This window comes from Cicer arietinum, chromosome 7 (genome assembly GCF_000331145.2).
Source record: "Cicer arietinum cultivar CDC Frontier isolate Library 1 chromosome 7, Cicar.CDCFrontier_v2.0, whole genome shotgun sequence".
NCBI classification, from domain to species: Eukaryota; Viridiplantae; Streptophyta; class Magnoliopsida; order Fabales; family Fabaceae; genus Cicer; species Cicer arietinum.
Genome location: NC_021166.2, coordinates 18,170,346 through 18,191,709, shown reverse-complemented (window position 1 = coordinate 18,191,709; position 21,364 = coordinate 18,170,346). Strand labels below are relative to the sequence as shown.

At 32.1% G+C, this 21,364-nt stretch overlaps 4 protein-coding genes across 10 annotated transcripts; 2 read left to right on the top strand and 2 right to left on the bottom strand.

The window, feature by feature from the left end:
* Positions 1-1,305: 1,305 nt before the first annotated feature.
* On the top strand, positions 1,306-6,602 carry LOC101501745 (uncharacterized). 2 transcript variants are annotated; one of them, XM_004509497.4, is made up of 10 exons: positions 1,306-1,656; positions 2,265-2,330; positions 2,793-2,973; positions 3,469-3,665; positions 3,801-3,851; positions 4,558-4,649; positions 5,173-5,237; positions 5,818-5,915; positions 6,085-6,189; positions 6,303-6,602. In XM_004509497.4, the coding sequence occupies exons 1-10, from the start codon at positions 1,375-1,377 to the stop codon at positions 6,438-6,440; spliced, it is 1,275 nt and encodes a 424-aa protein (XP_004509554.1). In that variant the 5' UTR covers positions 1,306-1,374; the 3' UTR covers positions 6,441-6,602. The 2 variants fall into 2 exon arrangements, with proteins under 2 accessions (XP_004509554.1, XP_073219883.1); XM_073363782.1 differs by lacking the exons at positions 1,306-1,656; positions 2,265-2,330 and adding an exon at positions 2,605-2,626.
* Positions 6,603-6,998: 396 nt separating this feature from the next.
* On the bottom strand, positions 6,999-8,700 carry CAIFR (isoflavone reductase). Its single transcript, XM_004509496.4, has 3 exons — positions 8,212-8,700; positions 7,660-8,104; positions 6,999-7,408 (listed from the first exon to the last, which is right to left on the bottom strand). The coding sequence occupies exons 1-3, from the start codon at positions 8,539-8,541 to the stop codon at positions 7,245-7,247; spliced, it is 939 nt and encodes a 312-aa protein (XP_004509553.1). The 5' UTR covers positions 8,542-8,700; the 3' UTR covers positions 6,999-7,244.
* Positions 8,701-9,689: 989 nt separating this feature from the next.
* Positions 9,690-13,309, top strand: LOC101501117 (uncharacterized). Of its 2 annotated transcripts, none has more exons than XM_004509495.4 (3): positions 9,690-9,932; positions 11,090-11,562; positions 12,583-13,309. In XM_004509495.4, the coding sequence occupies exons 2-3, from the start codon at positions 11,216-11,218 to the stop codon at positions 13,052-13,054; spliced, it is 819 nt and encodes a 272-aa protein (XP_004509552.1). In that variant the 5' UTR covers positions 9,690-9,932; positions 11,090-11,215; the 3' UTR covers positions 13,055-13,309. The 2 variants fall into 2 exon arrangements, with proteins under 2 accessions (XP_004509552.1, XP_073219948.1); XM_073363847.1 differs by lacking the exon at positions 9,690-9,932 and adding an exon at positions 10,148-10,369.
* A 218-nt stretch (positions 13,310-13,527) lies between these two features.
* LOC101500154 (cadmium-induced protein AS8) lies at positions 13,528-16,896 on the bottom strand. Of its 5 annotated transcripts, none has more exons than XM_004509491.4 (4): positions 16,740-16,896; positions 16,082-16,328; positions 15,188-15,463; positions 13,528-13,926 (listed from the first exon to the last, which is right to left on the bottom strand). In XM_004509491.4, the coding sequence occupies exons 1-4, from the start codon at positions 16,740-16,742 to the stop codon at positions 13,907-13,909; spliced, it is 546 nt and encodes a 181-aa protein (XP_004509548.1). In that variant the 5' UTR covers positions 16,743-16,896; the 3' UTR covers positions 13,528-13,906. The 5 variants fall into 5 exon arrangements, with proteins under 5 accessions (XP_004509548.1, XP_073219950.1, XP_073219949.1 ...); XM_073363849.1 differs by having other exon boundaries at positions 15,194-15,463; positions 16,757-16,868; XM_073363848.1 differs by having other exon boundaries at positions 16,757-16,864.
* Positions 16,897-21,364: the final 4,468 nt, after the last annotated feature.

Sequence of the window (21,364 nt, the reverse complement as noted above, 5' to 3'; positions counted from 1 at the left end):
TGCGGATCCAAAAAGAAGATATAATCAACTGTGTTTTTTTTTTTTTTTTTTTTGAAGTTGATGTAATTGAAGTTTGAGAAGATGGAGGGTGGACTTGTGGAAATAAAAGAGAATATTAGGAGGTTAAAGTAGCTAATAAATGTATAAAATGTTTGAAATTGAATGTAGTTAATATTATCTTTAAAATTGGAAGAGGCGTGTAATTACTTGAAAAATGCATTGAAAGATAAAAGGCTAAATACCACATGTGTGTCCCTTAACTTAATTTCAGCGTTTTAGTTTTTTATTATTTTTTTTTTGATTTAGTCCTTTATTTTAATTTTAAGTGACAATTTGATCTTTTATGTTTTAAAATGTCAACAATGTTATCCTTTCTTTTTACAAAAATTCATCAAAATTTTCAAACAAAACTCATAAAATTAATTATATTCTTCAATATAATACAAATTTTATCAAATTGGTAACACAAATTTTCAAATAAATTCATATTTTCATTCTTTATTTGATGTTGTTATAGATAAATGACCAAATTGAAAAAAAAAAGATAAATAACTAAAACGTTAACTGAAATTAAGTTAAGGAACCACAAGTGATATTTAGCCAAGATAAAAATGAAACAACAAAATAATTATCACAAAATTGATTTAGAGAAATATATTAGAGAAAAAAATAATTGTTTTTAAGTTGACAACTCAACATATAGTTAGAGGCGGCACAATTGTAATTACGTGGCATATAGAATGTTATGTCATGATCAAAGCTCGGGAAACTGTTACAAGTAATAATAGATAGATTGAACAATCACCCACTTAATTTTTGTTAAGCAATAATAAAGAGTTAATACATCACATAATTAATCTAACATTTCAATTATATTGACACTTCATATTAATCATATATCATTTACAGCACTCTAAAATATTAAGTTTAGAGACTATACCAAAGCTCAAGAAAATAATCACTATAAATTCAAACTTCAATCTAATTAAAAAAACTTACAAGGAAAATTCAATAAAATACAAATATGATAATGGAAAAAAGAGTGTAGTAAACATAAAATGACATATATAGACATTAACAAAATTTATATTCAAGAAGATCAAACCTATTTCTACCTATTTGTATTGAAAACATCATAAATATTATAAAAATAATATACCGTTAAAATTGTGAAGTTCCAAGAAAACAATCCTCTTGGATTTTAATTTGTATTTTTGTAGGTTTTACTCTTTTAACACTATTTTTTATTTATTAATTATTCAATTTTTTATTTTTTATTTATTCAATTGCTTAAAAACATAAACCTCATGTGAGGGTTTAACCATTTCCCTCTAACTTGTGCTGCGATTCTCTTTCCTACCGTTCCACCGAAAAATGGCAATCATCAGATACAAGAATCTAACAACTTCCGTCAAAACCCTTTCCCAAATTGTTCAATCCCCCATTCAACTCCGTTTCATCAGAACTCTACATTCCTTCGTTTCCCGCGAACCAATTCCTCCTAATTTTCATAATAATAATAATAATAATATTAACTCCTATTATGGAAGCTTCAGATACATGTCCTCTTCCCCAACCCACATCGTTGACGAAGAACCTAATGTTGATAATCGCGTTCCAGCTACAATTATAACCGGTTTTCTTGGCTCTGGAAAGGTTCTACTTTCCTCCACCCTTCCCATTTTTCACCATCTTTTTTCTTTTTGTATAGAAAAGTTAATTTATTAATTATTTAAAGGTTTAGATTTTGATTATTTGGTTTTAACTCAACTCTGGTATTTGTAGATGAGTTTATTGTAACTTGTAAGGTATGTTGACTGCAGCATACTTTGGAGATAATATTATGTAATGCATGTGTTTGTTTTATGGTTAAGTTTTTTGCATTGTTAATTTAATAGTTTATGACTCTTATGGTTCCTGAACTATAGAAATATAATTGATAGTCCCTAAACTTTTCTCACTTCATCAAGTTAGTCCCTCAATTACGTTAATAGGAGAGAGGATGATAGTTCAGGGACCAAATAAGAGAGAGTGATAATTTAAGTATGGAAGTGAAGGTTTATTCCAAATGATGGCGAGTGAGCATCTTAACTTAAGGCACGTATGAAAATGAAAATATTTAAGCAAGTAAATCCTATAAGCTATAGATTTATTAGTTTTTGTACTTTTGTTGGATATTTTTTGAAGATTCTTATACAAGTGGTGTCAGAGTACTACTAAGAGGGACTCATAGTTTAGTTTATAACTGAGTTTTTGTACTGCAGACTACTCTTTTGAATCATATTCTCACATCGCAACATGGCAAACGGATAGCGGTAATTGAAAATGAGGTATCGAGTTTGTTCTACCTTACACATAAACACTGGATTAGATTTATTTTCTATGTGACATCAATTAATTCCGTGTGATTAGATGATGGGCTTGTCAAGTTTAAAATTGACAGCATTTTATTTCAATAACTGTACCAAATTTTGAATTGGGATTGGGAATAATCAGTTGATAATACTATGGTAGGAAAATATTTTTGACAAGAAATCACAGCATCAGTATCTTTTTCCCGTCATATTGACTCAACTCAAGCCAAATATTCTTACTAGCCCTACTTGTTTATGATACCAAGCTCAAGGTAATCTGTTAACTGAAAAGTTACATAACATGTTGTTTATTTGGAGCGATACTAAATTGTAAAGTAAGGGCAGAATTTGAGTGTGTGGAGTGTATTTGAGGATCTGTTCTTATAATACAGTTTTACAGTTATCCATTAAATTGTCTCATTGTTGTAAATGATGCAGTTTGGTGAGGTTGATATTGATGGATCACTGGTTGCTAGTCATTCTTCTGTGAGTGAAGACATTATCATGGTTAATAATGGCTGCCTATGCTGCACTGTGCGAGGTGATCTAGTTAAAATGCTGTTGGAATTGGTCAGGAAAAAAAGAGACAATTTTGATCACATTGTTATCGAAACCACAGGTTTGTAAATTGCTCATGTTGTTCAAATGAATTTGTGCATTGGGTACTAGAGATTGAGGTGTTAGAGAGTGAATATTTACTTGCAAGTTGAAACTAACCTACCAAATTGTAAGGTAACTAATCCTGCAGTGCCACTCTAATATTCACTTTGTTTGGAACTTTAAATCATAGGTGAGAAAGAAAAAAGAAAAAAAAATTCATTTAATAAAAAGGGTTTATGTAAAATAAAGAAGGGTTGGAAGAACACTTAGTCTTCATTATTGCCCTTATCTAATTCTAAATTCTAAATGCATGGATTTTATTGAGCATGTGCTGCTTAAAAATCTTTTAGAGAGTCAGTTCATTGTTGTACAACTTATTTTGGAAGCTTTAGTCTTTCTCGTGTATTGCTAAATGATTGGTTGCATGATTGAAATTTTTCTGTTTCCATCTTAGGTATATGAAACAGTTGAATAAAATATCGTTTTAATGTCTAAATTTTTAACTGTTTTGCAGGTCTTGCAAAACCAGCCCCTGTTATTGAAACTTTTTACAGCGACGAACTAGTTTCTGAGTATGTTAAACTGGATGGAGTTGTGACTTTAGTTGACTGCAAGCACGCCATGCAACATTTGAATGAGGTGAAACCAAGATTTGTGGTCAATGAGGCAGTAGAACAAGTTGCATATGCCGACCGAATTATTATGAACAAGGCAAGTTTCTAGCATTAAGATTCTGTGATATTTCTATATGCACTTTAACTTTGTTTCTGTTCCAATATCGATAGCTAATATATGTATTACTCTGTGTTCTAGATTTTGATTAATGTTTGTTACTTGCTTTTGCAGATAGATTTGGTTTCTGAATCTGAGTTAAATATATTGACCAAAAAAATAAAGGTATATTTTTATACTTGTGGAGACACATTGTTTTACTTAATCTAACTAGGAAGGTGATAGAGTTTTATGCTGAAAAAGATGAAATGTACAAACATCAAACTGGGTTCATGAGTTTCCACACAAATTTCATACAGAATTCACCATGACCTATTGATTCAATATTGGTTTTTTATATCTGAGTAGTGCGATTCGGAACATAATTTACCAGAGAAGTGCAGTTTGCAAAAATTTGCCTGCATGGAACAAGTCATAAATGCCTTTTGATGACCTTGCAAAGGGGAAATTGTACCTCCCGAGTACGATACATTAATACATATTCCTAAACCTTCTTTTCATGGTGATTAATATTAGTTCTCTCCTGTTGATTTTCCAATATGGGTATAATAAATCTGTAGTTTTGGATTAAATTATATTTCTTGCTCTGCGAGAAAAGGTATTTAACATCTAATAAATGTCAATCTGTTATGATGATAGATATAGCTATTTCATGTTTTATTATGATATGATAAATATATGTGCATGTGTGTATTGGGAAGAAGGTGAGATAAAGTTGAATTATTTTTATGAAATGTGTCAGATTATTGCCTTTAGTTCCTGTTTATATTGTTTATTATATCAGTTTCTATAGAGTTGTATATGAATTTACCTAGCTCCCCCAGAAAACTTGCTTATGGAATTATATTTTCATTTATGGAATTGTTGCCAGAACATCAATGGAATGGCACAAATTAAGCAAGCTAAATTTGGATCTGTTGACATGGACTTTGTTCTGGGTGTGGGAGGATATGATCTTCAGAGGTAAGAGGTATATTTACCTTTTTTAACTCCTATTAAAGTATTATATGCCCCTTCCGATCATGCCCCCTTGTCCTTCCTAAATAATATAGCTATAATTATGACAGATCGATCATAATGCATAGTTACTCATTCTTAGAATTTGGGTTGAGCCTAACTCAACCCTACAAAATCAGTTTATAAAGTGAGAGATGTCTTCCACTTATAAACACCATCTTTAGACTATATCTCATCTAATGTGAAACTCTCAACACACATCCTCTATGCCCAAGACAAGACATTTGGAGCGTAACCCGAGTGGCTCGATAGTGGATAGCCCAACAAATCTCAGGTAGACTCTGATGCCATCTTAGAAATGGGTTGGACAACTCAACCCTACAAAATCAACTTGTAATGTAAGGTGAAGGATGTCTCTCACCTATAAACACATTTTTAGGCCATATCTCATGTGAGACTCTCAACACCCATTTGTCTGTATTTGCTGCAAATTTATCTTAATTTCAATCAAATTGTCTTGATATTGCAGAATTGAATCTGAGGTAGATGGAGAATGTCTCTCTCCAGCAAGCCACTCAGATGATTCTGGACATGGTACTCTTTTAAAACTTTGTTGTCACTTTCTTATTTACTTTTTTTTCATCTTTGTTGTTAGAGTTGACTGCAGTATAATGGTCGATGAAGTTCGAATGGAAACCTTTTTCGATGGATAATGTGGGTTTGATTAAATTTCATTTATAATTTTTTTGAACAAGAAATTTCATTTATCACGACACAAAATTTTACCAATTCACTGTGTTAGATCCTTCTCTTCTTAAAATACTAAGTAAAACATCCAAACATAAATCACTTCACTTTAAACTTAAATTTAACCAAATCAATTATACAAAATTAAGTTCACTCAGAATTGTGTTTAACAAACACTCACCCTAACACTCCTTAGTTAGTTATTGAGTTGTGAGAAGTGAAAATATATCTGCAATGTAATGTAATAAGGCCTTTTTTTTCCTTCATTTTTCTTGGATTTCTCAGGTTGAAAAGCTCATCTGTCTGCTTAAAATTTTGAAAAAATTACAGTCTGTGTGCCTTCACTTGATTAATACATTGTATCCTGAGTTTTTTTTTTTTATCATAATAATATTTTCTTAATTCATCGTTCTGAATGTGTTTACAGGACACAAAGGGCATCATCACCATCATCATGATCACGTGCATGATTCTGCTGTCTCTAGTGTCAGCATTGTTGCGGAAGGAACTCTTGATCGTGATGAGGTAATTGTAAAAATTTGTTTCTTTGAGGAAATTAGATAGACGTTCAATCTCATTTTACCATGATGTCAGATCGTGTACATTGAGAGATATAATACATCGCCAATCAATGATTTTTTCTGACTAGCATAATCATGTTTCTCCCTTACTTTCACATTAAATGACGGCTTAGGTCGAAGATTGGCTTGAGAGATTGATTGAAGAAAAGGGAGAAGACCTATACAGAATGAAAGGTGTCTTGTCAGTTGATGGTTCTGAACAACGATATGTGTTTCAGGTTCTCTTCTACAATATAATCATTCTTCCATTCTATTGCCTATTTACATTTTTAAACCTTTCAAAGTCAAACTTGCTCTTGTGCTCTTAACCCCATTTCCCTATTACTTTCAGGGGGTGCATTCCATGTTGGATGACTGTCCAGGAAAAACATGGGAACCCAATGAGAAGAGGATAAACAAGCTTGTGTTCATTGGAAGGAATTTGGATGAAACTTCCCTCAGAAAAGGCTTCAAAGGCTGTTTAATCTAGTTTTTAAAATGTGCATTACTAAAATGTAGCACAATCAGAAAATGTGGTTCTTACTAGATTGAATTGAAGGACTCACTTGTTATGTATTATGAATATTATCAACACATGCTTTTTCATGCGTGACAAAAGTAAGTGAAATCAATATGTTAATGTTGATCAAAAGTGTTGTTATAGTGTGTTAAACATATAAAGCTAGCAGTCAATGAATGTTTGATGGTATAATAGTACACTCCATTCAGCCTTAAATATAATGAAGTGACATGTCTCCACTTTTAAGAAAACTGAGTTTAAGGTTGCCTAAAACCGACCTTAGGTTCGAAAACATTGTAGCTCATTGAGGTGACAAACTAATATGATTGTTCATTTGTTTATTGTTTGCTCGGGTAGCAATATCTATGTCTTGTTGCCCTTATGAGTCATGTCTTTTTTTTGTATTTTGTGGAAGCTATTTTTATTTATATGCAATAAATTATTTATGTTATAAAATAAAATCGAAAGCTGGATTCAGAAATAGAATGAAGTGGCATGTTTGTATCTACAATGAGTAGAAGGGCACTATAAGGAAATGCCATTCAAAATTTGGAGTAGGCATGCAACTCATTAAAATAGTTTCCAAAATACAATGCATGTCTGCAATTTCAAGAAGAAAAAAGACTTTTAAATTGACATTTAACATCATGAGATATCCAGATTATTCCTCCATGGAACTATAAAGCACAAAATCTCCTAAGAGTAAGGTAATTTTAACCAATAATTATGTCTTTGCTTGAACACTACCTCTTATGGAAATGGAAAGATTTCATTTTACACATAAATTTTTAGGTACTCATCCATGCGTGTGTAATTCACCTCAGGGTAAAGCTTTGATGCTTCTTCTCCATCTTCACCAATTTCAAAGTTAGTCAAACAACCCTCGTAGAAAATATGATAGAAGTGTCCAATCCCTACTTGAAGTTTATAATCCAACCCTGTAAATCAAATTCACATGAACCATAAATCACTAATTTCTTACTAGAATAATATTACTTTCCAAATACATATAATATATGGTACATAACTGTGTAGACAATTAAACCACATTTAGTATAGTTAATTGAATGTAATACTACTTTGGAATGAAATATAAACAAAAAGAATATCTGAAAAGTCTTAATTTTTAACCAAAGACATCAACTTTTTAAATACCATTTTTACTTATATTGCACTTTGGAAAAATTACCTTTCAATGTTGTAAGAAAACCTTCAGGAGATATATATGTCTTCTCAAGTTCCTTTCCAATAAGTTTCTCCCAAATTCCAATAAGTTCTCCTTGAGAAAGAATGTTTTCTTGTGGTCTAAGGTACAAGGTTTTGTTTAAGGTTAGAGGATCATCTATTGTCTTGATTGTATATGTTGCAACATCATCTTCATCAAGAAAAACAGCTTTGAGTTTGCCATCTCCAAAGAGATGGACTTTATCCCTTGGAGGAACAAAAGAGCCCATCTGAGAGAGGCTGCCAGCAAAGTATCCAGCAAAAAGGTTTGCAGAGATGTAAGTGAAAGGGATGTTAGCTTCTTCTATTGCTTTCCTTACAGCCATTTTGTCATCAAATGTTACCCTTCCTGGCTCCAATGCATGTCCCATCCTTGCTGGGTCTAGCCCAAATTCAGAAGGCAAAAACCTCTAGTGAAGAAAAAACAAATGAGTTTTATGATATGATTATTTAGTAAAAAAACAAACCAACATAATAAAAAGAAGCAAAAAGAAAAGAAGGGTGAAACAATGATTACCTTAACATTACCAGCTTCTTTGATGGCATCAACAAGTTTAAGTTGCAAGCCAATGCTATGACTCCTAATATGAACACCTGAGATAGCACTAATCACAACATCAACTTTCTTGATAGCATCCACAAGGCTCTTGTGATCTGAAAAAGATGCTTCAACAAGATGAGCACCTTGTTTCTTGAATGATAGAAGCCTTTGAAGCTTCTCAATTTGAAGACCCAATTCTGGTCTTTGAATCACATAGGTTTCATGTCCTTGTTCTAAGCTTGCTTTCACTATTCTCCTTCCTATGTACCCTGTTCCTCCCACTACTAGAACCTTGCTCTTTCCCATCTTCTTCTAAATTTTTCTTCTTTTTTGTGTTTCAATGTTTTGTTTTGGCTCATTGGATTGAATTCCCCTTTTATTTATTGTCAACATAGTTGCCACTCTTAATTACCACTAATTACTATTATATAATATTATATTTATATATTAGAAAGAAATTGTTGTGCAATAATAGTAGAGTATAATTAAGATGTTTTTGTATGGTTTGTTATTAAACTATTAAGGGATTGGGGTAGATGGGTAGGTGGAGAGGTGAAAACGAATTTGGTGTCTAGTACTTGTGTCTCTTTGGTTGTTGACTATGTGCTTTTAGTGAGGAGCCAATTTTGAACATAAAAAGCAACTCACTTGTAAAACATTTCTTATATTTATTTTAATTCTATATATTAATAGATGTAAGAGACTTTTAAAATAAATATTTGTCAATATTTTAAAAAAAATAATAAAAATGTTATTTATATTATTTTCAAAAAAGCATATACTTATTAATTAATATGTGATCTTCTTTCAAAACAATAGTTTATTTTAAGAGTCTATTACAAAGATAAAATATACACATATTTTAGATAATGAAAACACTTTTTTTAACAAAAATAAAGGAAGAACCATATTTTAATAATTGAAATTGTAATTAGATAATTACCCTCCTAAATTTACAAAATAGTAAAACTCTAGTTTCAGTTTTAAATTGTCCTTCTCATGTCTACTTAAAATATTTCAACAATTAAAATATTTATTTTACCTATTACAAAAAAAAAATGTTTATTTATATTATAATAAAATTTATAAGTATAATTTTTATTTAACATTTTTACACAAGTCAATACATTACAATTATTTAAATGAGTAACTTTGAAAACAATTCTAATAAAATAAGATATTTTTTAAAATCTAATCATTATGATTAATTTACATCGTAAAATCTATTCTTAAATATATTTTGACATGTAAAAAGATGTCCGACTTTGCATATTTTTCTTTTTTTATGTTCAAATATCAGTGTTAAAAAATTATTTAATGTGTATAAAAATAAAATCAATAATTTATTTCGGTATATGTTAATATATTTTTGATTAGTTGAGTTTAGTTTATTTTAGAATTATTTTGCAAAATTTAATGAAAACGTAGTTTTATTTTAAACACATGTTACAGAATCGAAATCAAAAGGTGTTAAAACTCGATTGTGACTTGTGTGAGATGGATGTTTTGGGAGCGAGTGGACTAACTCACTCACTCACTACTACCTCCCATTTTGCTATCTCTGTTTTGAATTGCTGAATCATTGCGCAGAGTTTAAATTGAAATTGAAATTGAAATTGAAATTGTAACTGAAACTGAAAGGGCTCTATTTGGTATTTTCTGCATCCAAACTCGTCATGCCATCAACAAATATCACAGTAAGTAAAGCAAAACCTATTTCTACATCATTACTTTCTCTTTTTTTGGTGAATAGATACCCATTATTATTCCCACCATAAATGAGGTACCTAAATTATTCATATCATATATAACATAAAAAAAAAATTTCAACTTTTTTCCACTGTTTACTTTTTTTAGCTTGTGGTTCTGAATTCTGATGACTGTTTTTGCTTTCATATATCTAATTTTCTGACCCTTCATTATTACAAATTTGGACTAACAAACTGGATTTCTGTTTTTCCCTCAAAATGAAATTTTTGAATTGACAACCAAGATCAGTCTTTTTCAAGGGAATTTCTAGAATCAGAATTGAATTAGGGTTGCTTGATTAGAAAACAGCTTCTTTGTCAGTTTCCCTGGAAAAACCAAGGGCCATGGAGGAAATCTTTTGAAGGGTTCCTCATTGACTTTGATTGTAAGAAACAAAGCTTTTTACAGTATAATAATATGCAGCACCCACACTTTGAACTTTAGGCTCTGTTTGGATATTTTAAAATGAGTGGAATGGAATGGAGCAGAGTGGAAAGGAGTGGAGTGGTATGGAATTGAATATCCATTCTATTGTTTGGTTATTTGATGACGGAATGAAACATAAAATGTTGGATTTCATCCCATACACTCCAAATTGGAGGGCCAAAAAATGAAGCAAGATGATGGAATGGATTTCATAATGTCCTACTCCATTCCACTCATTTTTTAAGAATCCAAATTCCAAACAATGAAGTCTCATTAGTTACCACTCCATTCCACCATATTCGATATTCTATCAATCCAAATAAAGCCTTAAGGTGTGTTTGTTGTTCGGTGTCTATCACAACCCACATGAATACATTAAATCACCTCTATTTTCTTAAAATATGAAGGGTGTCTCCTTACGTGTCAGTATCAGGGTTCTATCTAGTCACTATGCCAGTGCTTTATAGATATAAACAATAGCAAAAAGATGAATTTCCATTTTTCATTCACAGCAGATATAGCTGAAAAAGTAGCTCATAATTTTGATATGGTATTCTGTCAAAAAAAAAATGATATGGTATCTATAAAGCATACCATCATGTTATTAGAAGATAGTGAACTTTTATCTGAAAAGTTGTCATTGGAAGTTTGAAAACTGACTATGCTTTTTTCAAAACAGGATTAGTTGGTATCTTTACAAGGTGGAAGCTTTAGTTGCTATGATCCTCTGAAGAATCATTCAAGAATCCAGTTGATTAAGTGAACTTGAAAAATTTATTTAGAGTGGTAAAAGTAAATCAGAAAGATGGGATCTTTCATAGGTCATATTTTGCCAGGAACCTTATTTCTTCTAGTTGGAGTATGGCATATATGGTGCTCTGTGGTCAGATATGTGTCAAGTCCTAACACATTCCGAGTACGGGTATGGAATCCTGTACCAGCATTTGATGGAAGGCTCAAGCACTTGGAACTCTATGTTATTTCAATTGGTGCTTTCATTGACTTGTGCATTGAGCTCTTAGTTGCAACACAACTCAAGTTTTTTGTTGGTGGAATCTTGAATTCGACTTACTTGAACAACTTCGAGCACTCAGGAATGCTTCTGATGTTTTTTATCTTTGGTGTCGTTACCCTTCTCTCAGAAAAGACAAGGTTAGGTGTTGTTGTTATGTTCCTGGCCTTTTCTTGCTTGAAATCATTCACCAACTCAAGTATGTTATGTAATAAAAAATGAATGAGTTGTGCTACTGCAATTTCAAATTGTTGGTATCATTCATTTGAAGATTAAGATAGTTAGTTCATGTCATTTAATCAGGCCAATTTAACTACGTGTTTCAATACAAATCTTGTTTTTTATTCTAAATAGGAAAAAAGGGATGCTGCTTGATTCTAATCCTCAATTACATTTAAAACTTGCCTTAGGAGATAAGCAGTAGGGTGTGGAGGGTAATTATGACCAGAAAATGTTGATGGTGAGGAGTGATAGTAAAATTGCATGGCATACAAATTTTGGTAGAAATCAAACTTAGAAATTCTCTATATCTGCTTGTTTGTTGATCAAACACATTTTGGTAGAAATGAAACAAACAAATTCTCCCATCATTTTTCTCAACTTTATGGTTAGTGTAATGCAATTGAGTAAAAATAAAGCTCTGATGTTTTAATTTAATGTCATTTCAGCAGTGTCACCATGTATGTGAGAGACTACAGTTGTATGATATCAGCTTATCTCTCCTATAACTTTGTGCTCACTGCTAATATTTTCTTCTCTCTCTCAGAAGTGTTGTTATCATTGTCCTTAACTTAAAACTACTACTAGTTTTGTTATTCTACATACTACTGAGATAAAAAAAAACAATATTAGATCCTATGGAATGTTGTGAACATATCTGATAACTATGCTGTTTTCATGAACTTATATAATTTACTGTCCTCAAGGAGATGTTAATGTTTATAAGTTGTAATAACAACTACTAATTCTTGGGTTGAGATGTGATTTAAAATACACACACACAACAAGCATGGGTTTTTAATCTTATACCTTTTGTCATTACTCTCATGAGAAAAGTCATGCATACTCCATGCACAGAATAAATATTTGAATATGTCTTTATTTTGTCCTTAAACTATGGTTATTTATTTATTTTCCTCTGATTTTATCTTATTATGTAGATATCTTCCCTTGCCCGAAGGTTCTCTTTGTTTGATTGCTGCCACAGCATTCACTGCAGAGTATCTTCTATTTTACTTTCATTCAACAACACACAAAGGCTTAGAAGGCTATTATCATGTCCTCCTTGCCTTCCTAATTGGCCTTTGTATTTTATCTTCAATTGCCGGAGCCCTTCTTCCAACCAGTTTCCCAGTTGATTTATGTAAGAGCATTGCCATAACACTGCAAGGAATCTGGTTCTATCAAACAGCTTTTGTTCTCTACGGTCCTATGCTACCGGCCGGTTGTAAGATGAAGGACAATATTATCACATGTCATTCGAGTGAGAGTGAGGTTCGTGGTGAATTGCTTGCTAATGTTCAGATCTTTTTCGCAGTCCTTGCTGTTCATGTTGGAACTGTTGCATCCTTTAGTTTTGCAGCTTCAAGATATGGGAATTTTGAAGAACCTGCTCCCAAGTCAGGCTTTTGATTAGATGAAGACTGATGTAGAATTTGATATTATGTTTTCATTCTTTTTGGGTGAATGTAATATATTTGGAGTAAACAAGGGCTGCATTTGTAGGAAATGATTTTTAGAAGGTCAAATGTAACGTAGATTTGTAAATTATTTAATTTTTTGGCATACAATTACAATGTAAATTTAAATAATGTGAGGTGAGGGAGTATCCTGGATTAAACTTGCATCCATGATCAATATTCTTTGGTGCATTTACTCTTTCCTTAACTCGATCATGTCTTATTTATTTATCTCGAAATTATTCCATAACTCTTCAAGATTAGCACAACTAAAAGCATTCTTTCAATAAATCTGTTATATGCTAACCACCACATGTTTTAACAAGAGCAATGCTAAATACTAAGAACACAATTTCTAAGAAAGTTTACATATCCTTTTCTTATACAAATCCTGCTTTAAATAAACAAAAGATGGTTATTTCTGTCTTTGTTGGAAATCAGGCTTAGACAAATGGTAAAATCAATGAGCCGATCAAAATTATTCATCACTTTCATCGTTCATTGTTTCGTAACAATCAACATTTTCAATGAAAGAAGAAAACTGACGCACCAATATCTAACTTGGTATCTTTCCTATATTGCTAATCACTGTATTAGCCTTTCATGTCATTGATGTGTTCTCTATGTCTGTGCGGAAACAAATTTCAGTGTTACTAATAAGAGCTACATCAAAGCAGATTGAGAGCACAGCAATATGATTTCTCATTAACTGTAAAAATAGGACCTCTGTTCCAAGCTAACAAAATAGAAACTAAGAAGCCCACCCAAAAGTAACCACAAAGCCGATGGTTGTGGATGGAAGGAATCAATCTTTTGATTCTTTTCCTGCAAAATATGAGATGCAAATGTCAAGTTACTTCCTTCAACATCAGCAGGTAATGAAATTACATATAGAGGGAGCATAGTGCAAGTATCTTCCGACGAACACTACCCCCTCTCACATTTGATGCTTTCAAGAGAACATCATCAATTACATGCATGCTTTTCTGATATAAGATTCTAAAACGTGTGTACTCTCTCAATAGGAAGCATTCATCATAAAGAAATCACAACTTTCACATGCCACTCCTAATAGCGTTAGCTCAAGTCCAGTGGGATGAAAATTATTTTTATTTGAGGTGGGATTTATGAGAGCAGAAAGGGAAAATAATAAAATACATCAATTGGAACTGAATGCACTAATGCAGGATAAGTTCAAAAGATTAACAATCTTCGGTTTTTCTAGTCATGACTTCAGAGATGGAAAACGATTTGAATTTAACAGTTGCAATTTCACACATTCACCGCAGTTGGGGGTTGCAGGTCGTTCATTCAAAATTTGACGGCTCACGTATTAGCTGTATGATTTGACTTGAAATACATAGTTGTAATGTGAACCGTTCAATTTTGATCAGACGACCCATGACTTATAACTGCAAAGAAACATGATCCATGGAAAACCTCTAAACCTACTGTGCATGGGAAGTTGCCAACCTATATTTTGGAATTGGGTATAACCATCATATAAAAAAACAATTAGTATGAAAGTTGGGGCATTTCTAAGAAAATTGTTAGATAAAAGGCATTTCTAATGACAGTAGTTTCCTAACATCGTTATATGGCATGAAATGAAATAACACCATGAATGTAAGAGAATCTCATTGCTAACTCTTAAAATTATAGGGTTCTAGCCTTGTAGGTATAGAAGGTTGTGCGACTTGTGGAATCAGATTCTTGCAGAAATGAAAAGTAAGGTTGCCTACAATAGACCCACAATGAGTCCAACCATTCCTTAAATTCTATCTCAATGGGAGCTTTTTAACACCAGGTTGTCCTTTCTAGGTTTAGGAGTAAAAATAGAGAATAGATATTACATATTCTATATTAACACGAGATAATGTGTTGGATAACTTGGTAGAAGAATGAGCTAACTGCTAAAGCAGAGAAAAATTGCACTATGAAATAAAGATAAGCAGCAAAACACACACCAACAAACTCAACAAGATAGATAAATGATGAAAGTTGGAAGCAAACAACTATACAAGACAAATAATAGGTAATAGAGTAGAGATAGAGACGGATTTGATTTTCTAAACCAAAATAATACCTTTACCAGGGCAAAACAGCTGGCTATGAAATGCTTGTATGCTTTTACAGGCCGAAGTAGTAAGCAAAGGCAAGCTGTTCTTCATGTCAAAGATATCGGTTCCGTTGATAGTTAAATAGTTTTGGCGAAAGCAAGAGAGTTTTTCCCCAGCTTCTCTTTGAAAGTCAGACACACAAGGTACATTTCTAATCCGGACATCCTCTGAGGTTTGTGTACTAGAAAGAAGACCACCGGAACGTGCTAACTTCAATGCAGAGCTTTTTGTTGCCAAAAGAGCTGGATTAAAATAAGTCACATGCAATGTACATTAGTTTATTTAACAATGGACATGTTTGGATTGACTTATTTGAATTAATCTAGTGCAATAAATACTTGTGAGACTGTTTGAGAGAATTTATGGAAACAATTTATGACATCTTTTAAAGCTATTTTCAGCTTATTTCTATAAAATCTCCGGCATAGTTTATGAAAAAACTTAAGTACGGCTTTATTTTATCTTTTATTATAGAAATAGCTTATATTGTTATACATAAGCACTTATACAATAAGCCTTAACGCTTAATTAAGCATTTTATCCAAAATGAAACAGGCTTAGGAATCTTAGATTCTAATTTCACATAATATTTACATCAATTTGAGAATTACAGCTCCTGAATCCTGATAATCCCTAAATACATGCAACAACAAAAAAATGACACTTTGAGAAAGTAATGAATGGTTTCTACATAACAACCAACCAAACTCCTCTAAAGTGAGTAATAGCAACGTTTGATACACAAAACAATGGTTGATATTATATGCACATATATAACAAATAATGAGAAGTTAAAATATAAACTCTTTAATTTTCTAAGTTTACTAAACTAGTCACTTTAAAAGAGGCAAATTACCTACCATTATAAGGAGCTGCAAAGATGATGTTAGCAGGAAGGCCAATTCCAAAGCCAGCAAGAGTGATACCAACATTGAATCCAATGCCACAACCAGCTCCAACATACCCTACAACTTCAGGTCCAAATCCAGGACCCCATCCAACACCACAACCAATTCCCACACCCATTCCATAAAAGGCCCCATAAGTCGGATGCACAGGGTTCCATCTTTCATATCTTCTAAACAATCCTTTGATTATCATTAGGACCTGGCATTAACATTGCAGTTCTAAGTCATCAACAAATTAACTCACCACATGTTTGTTGAAATGACAATATTAAACTTTTAAAATAAGCTGATATAACATATAAAAGGAGTGAATATTTGAAGCGAAAATCAGTAAATATAAAATGGAAACAGAATTCTCATCTCAATCAACACTTACGAGGGAAAGTAATAATAAGTGAACGCTATAATCAAGTTTGGAAGAAGCAGAGAGAGAGGGTTCGAGATATTAAATATTGAAATTAATAGAAATTGAAATTGAAATTGAAATTGAAATTGAAATTGAAATTCCGTATACATAAAGCATTATCTGTTATACATAGCAGTAGCAGCGAAGCGAAAAGAAGATAACAGTCTAGTCTAGTGTACACTGAGTAAATTGCCGTTCCGTTACCATTAATTCCTGCTTACAACAATCAAATGAAATGAACTGTTGACCTCTCTGTTATCGTCATCGTCACCGTTCATTCAAGATATCTATGCGCTTACTGCCTTTTTGTGTGTGTGTTTGATTCGGGATATGCTATTATTGAAAAATGATTTTAGTGATTAATTATGTATAAATAATGGTTTAATTCATTTCATTATATAATTAAAGACTTATTATGGGCTAATTCATTTCATAATTAAAGACTTATTATATATTATTTTATTAAAATTAGTTTTTATTTACAAACACTACATAAATATTTTGTTATTTCAGTTTACTATTGCTTAATAACTGTTGATTGATTGAATATTTTCGGATCTACAATGATGAAAATTGTCTCTATATATAGGTTTCAATTTATAAAATAATATTGCAACTAACTATTCTAATTTATAAGGAATAGAAAAACAGAATTTGTTACTAAACACACTTTGTTCCGTACTGATCTCTATTACTCCCAACTTGAACACGAGGTCAGAGAAGAGTTTGGTGTCTAAGGACTTTGTGAAGATGTATGCTTGTTGTTATTTAGTGGGGATGTCGGTAGTGGATATCATGCATGCCTGCAAGTGTTGACTTATGAAATAACAATTCCCTTCGATGTGTTTGGTTCTTTCGTGGAAACCAAGGTTGGCTGCAAGATGAAGGGCAACTTGGTTGTCATAGACACAGGTGAATCACAATTAACTTGGAGGCATTTGAGTAAGTTTTGCAACCAAATGATTTGTTAGTGTTTCAATTTCAGAAAACTATTTAAAAATCACAATTTATACCATCGAAGATATTATTGGATTGAGTCGTAAACTAGGTCGCTTTCTATAAGACGTTTCGCGGCACTATTCAAATTGTGCAAGATCTATCAATTACATAATCCTCAGGATAAAACAACTCAGATTCACTGTATCGGAGTTCCACTACGTAGAAAACCGTTCTAAAATTACACCTTCAATATGGCGGTTAAAACCACTCTCAATATGACGATTAAAGTCACTCTCAATATGATATTATGACCATTCATAACTACTGCATAATAATCTCTCTAGATATGACTACGACATAACAACCGCTCAAAAAAAAAACGAACGGACTACGACATAACAACACTCTAAAAAACAAAGAACAACAGCTCTAAAAACCGAAGTGACTACATCATAACAACACTCTAAAAAACAAAAAGACTACGACATAACAACCGCTCTAAAAACGTCAGGGACAGAAAGAAAGGGGAAAAGTGGCTCGAAGAATAGGCAAGTAGAATATAAAAGGGAGAAAAGAGAAAGTTAGAAAATGCACCCAACTTTGGTGTACTTTTCACAATAGTTTGAAACTCATTATATAGTGATGGAAACAAACTCACATATGCTTTCTAACCAATGTGAGACTTTAATATTTACAGAGTTGAAAACTACTCAAAATATGAGAGTTTTCCATTGTGGGACTTAAAAAAAAATTATTTCCAATGTGGAACTTGAATTTAAAAAATATGTTTCTTTCCACTTGAATTTACAAAAAATATTTCTTTGCAATGTGAGACTTCAACAAATTTTTAAATTCACACAATAACATACTTATGTTCCAACAATCCCCCACTTGAATTTAAAAAAATATTTCGGAAATATCGTCAAACGCTTCTATAAGATCGTGCATAAACAAATGTGTCTCTTAACTTGAACCTTTGCATAATAAGTAAGATTCAAATTCAACAAGAGTGACTTATAGTCTTGAACTGTATCTCTGACATCAAACCCACACACAACCTTTTCATAGGGTGTATTCTCAAAAGTCCGTGCATTAATGGTCCTACACGTGTATCCCAATATAGTGAACGCTCTAGGAATTCTTCCTCAAAATTCCATAGGAAGCGGCTCCAATTCCACATTCACATAGGAGAGTCTATCAAGAGTACTCCTGTAGCTAGGTACTCCTTCCACATAGAGTATAGATCTCATTAAGAGTTTTTATTACCTCATCATATCATCGCTTCAGGAAACATGTTTCTCTTATTTATAATAACATGTTCATCTCATATCACTTCACGACTTGTTATTACCCATTGAACCTAATTCTTGGGATCTCTAGTCTTTTAGGTCAGGTTACCATCATGAGTGACTCTATAGAAATTAGTCTATCCTTTTGAATGCATTTATGACTTTCTCTATAGCTAATCATTTCGTTAAAGGATTTGCTAAATTCTCATCAGTGCATACACGATTCACTATAACAACTCATTTAGAAAATAACTTTCTAACAACGTTGTGATTACGACGAATTTGTCGTCTCTTATCGTTGTAATAACGATTCTCAATCTTCACAATAGTCGCGATACTATCATAGTGGATCAACACATATGTCATAGGTTTTTCCTATATAGGGATCTCAACTAGCAAGCATCTCAATCAACTCGCTTCTTCACTAGTGGTAGCTAATGCTATCATTTCAGACTCCATAGTGGACTGAGCCAATATCGTATGTTCTTCGATTTCCAAAATATAGTGGTTGCTTTGGAATCATTTGATAAGATATTCCAATCAATATCATTGTATCCTTCAAGGATTGTTGGAAATCTTTGATAATGTAATCTGAGACTCATGATTCTTTTTACATATCTCATGACTCTTTCGATAGCGTGTCAATGCTCCATACTAGGTCTACTGGTAAACCTGCACAATAATCTCACGACGTAGGCAATGTCGGGTCTAGTACAATCAATGGCATACACGAGGCTGCCAATGATGCTCGCATATTCAGTTTGTCTAACACTTTCATCTGTGTAATTGAAAAGTTTCACACTTAGATCATATCGTGTGCAAGCAGGTTTACAGTCAAAGTATTTATATTTCTTTAGGATTGTTTCAACACAGTGAGACTGATCCAAAGAAATTCCATTTTCTGACCTAGTAATCTTGATTTCAAAGATTACATTCGCTTCTCCGAGATCTTTCATATCAAATTTGTTACACAACAATGATTTCACAATATTTATAACATGAATATTTGAATCAAATATGAGTAAGTCGTTTATATAGGGGCATATGATAGTGCAAATGTCATTTTCAAATTTGTAGTAAATACATTTGTCACTTTCATATACTTTAAACTCATTTGATATAATAAAGTTATCAAACTTTTCATTCCATTTCTTAGGAGCTTGTTTAAGACCATACTAGGATTTATCTAACATACAGACCTTGTATTCTTGTCCTTGAACTACAAAACCTTCAGGTTGTTCCAAATAGATTTCTTCTTCTGAATCACCTTTAAAAAAAGTTGTTTTAACATCCATTTGGTGTATCACCAGGTTAAGAATAGTTTCTAGTGATATGAGTATCCTAATGGATGTTATTCTAGTGACCGGTAGAAAAGTGCCGAAGAAATCTAAATTTTCTCTTTGTCTAAAATCTTTGGCTACAAGGTGTGTCTTGTATTTATCAATCATTCCACTAGGTTTTAGTTTCTTTTTCAATATTCATTTACAACCTGTTGATTTGCAACAATGAGGCAAGTCTACAAAATGTCAGGTGTTGTTAGACTCTAGAGAATCCATTTCATCGTTTATTGCTTCTTGTAATAAATCTGCATCCAAAGATGACAAAGTTTCTTAAAGATTTGCAGGATCCTCTTCTAAAGTATATGTCGCATATTTGGGTCCATAATTTTTAGCAACTCTGACTCTCTTACTTCTTCAAGTTTCTGATTTGCCTTGTTTGGTGCATATAGATATATGAACGTGACTTGATTCGTTTCCCCCACTATTTCTCCATTTGAAAGAGAATTTATTTTTATAGAAGTCAACTTCATTTGACTTTATGATCACTTTTGCATTTAGGTCATAAAACATATACACTTTGTTCTTTACCGCATACCCAATGAATTCTCATTCATATGCTATACTGGCGAGTTTAATTCGCTCGGGATCGGGGATTCTGACATCAGCCAGACCGCCCCATGTTTGAAAGTAAGACAAGTTCAATTGTCTTTTCTTCACTATCTCATAAGGAGATGTTTTGTTTTTAAATTTAACAACTATATTCAAGACATAGCAAATAAACAATATGTTTTCCGTACACCAATGAAATGAAGCATTAGAGTTAAGCATACTAGCAACAACTAGTTCAATAAGAGTTATGTTCCTTTTTTTTCTTTCAACTTTACCATTCACTTCAAGTAATTATGGTGCAGTTGTTCCATGTATAATTTTAGACAACTTATAAAACTCATTAAATAAACTAAAATCATACTTGGAACTTCTTAATCTTTATACTAAATTGATTTTCAATTTCAGTTACAAAGATCCTTAACATGTCAAGCGTTTCACTTTTATTTTTCATTTCTTGTTAACGTCTCATCAAGTTCACATATATCAAAGTGTAATAAATCTAAAGACTCAGATTCTCTAACTACAAATTTATGTGAACTATTTGTTATTTTAGCAAATTGATTTTCAATTTCAGTTACAAAGATCCTTAACATGTCAAGCGTTTCACTTTTATTTTTCATTTCTTGTTAACGTCTCATCAAGTTCACATATATCAAAGTGTAATAAATCTAAAGACTCAGATTCTCTAACTACAAATTTATGTGAACTATTT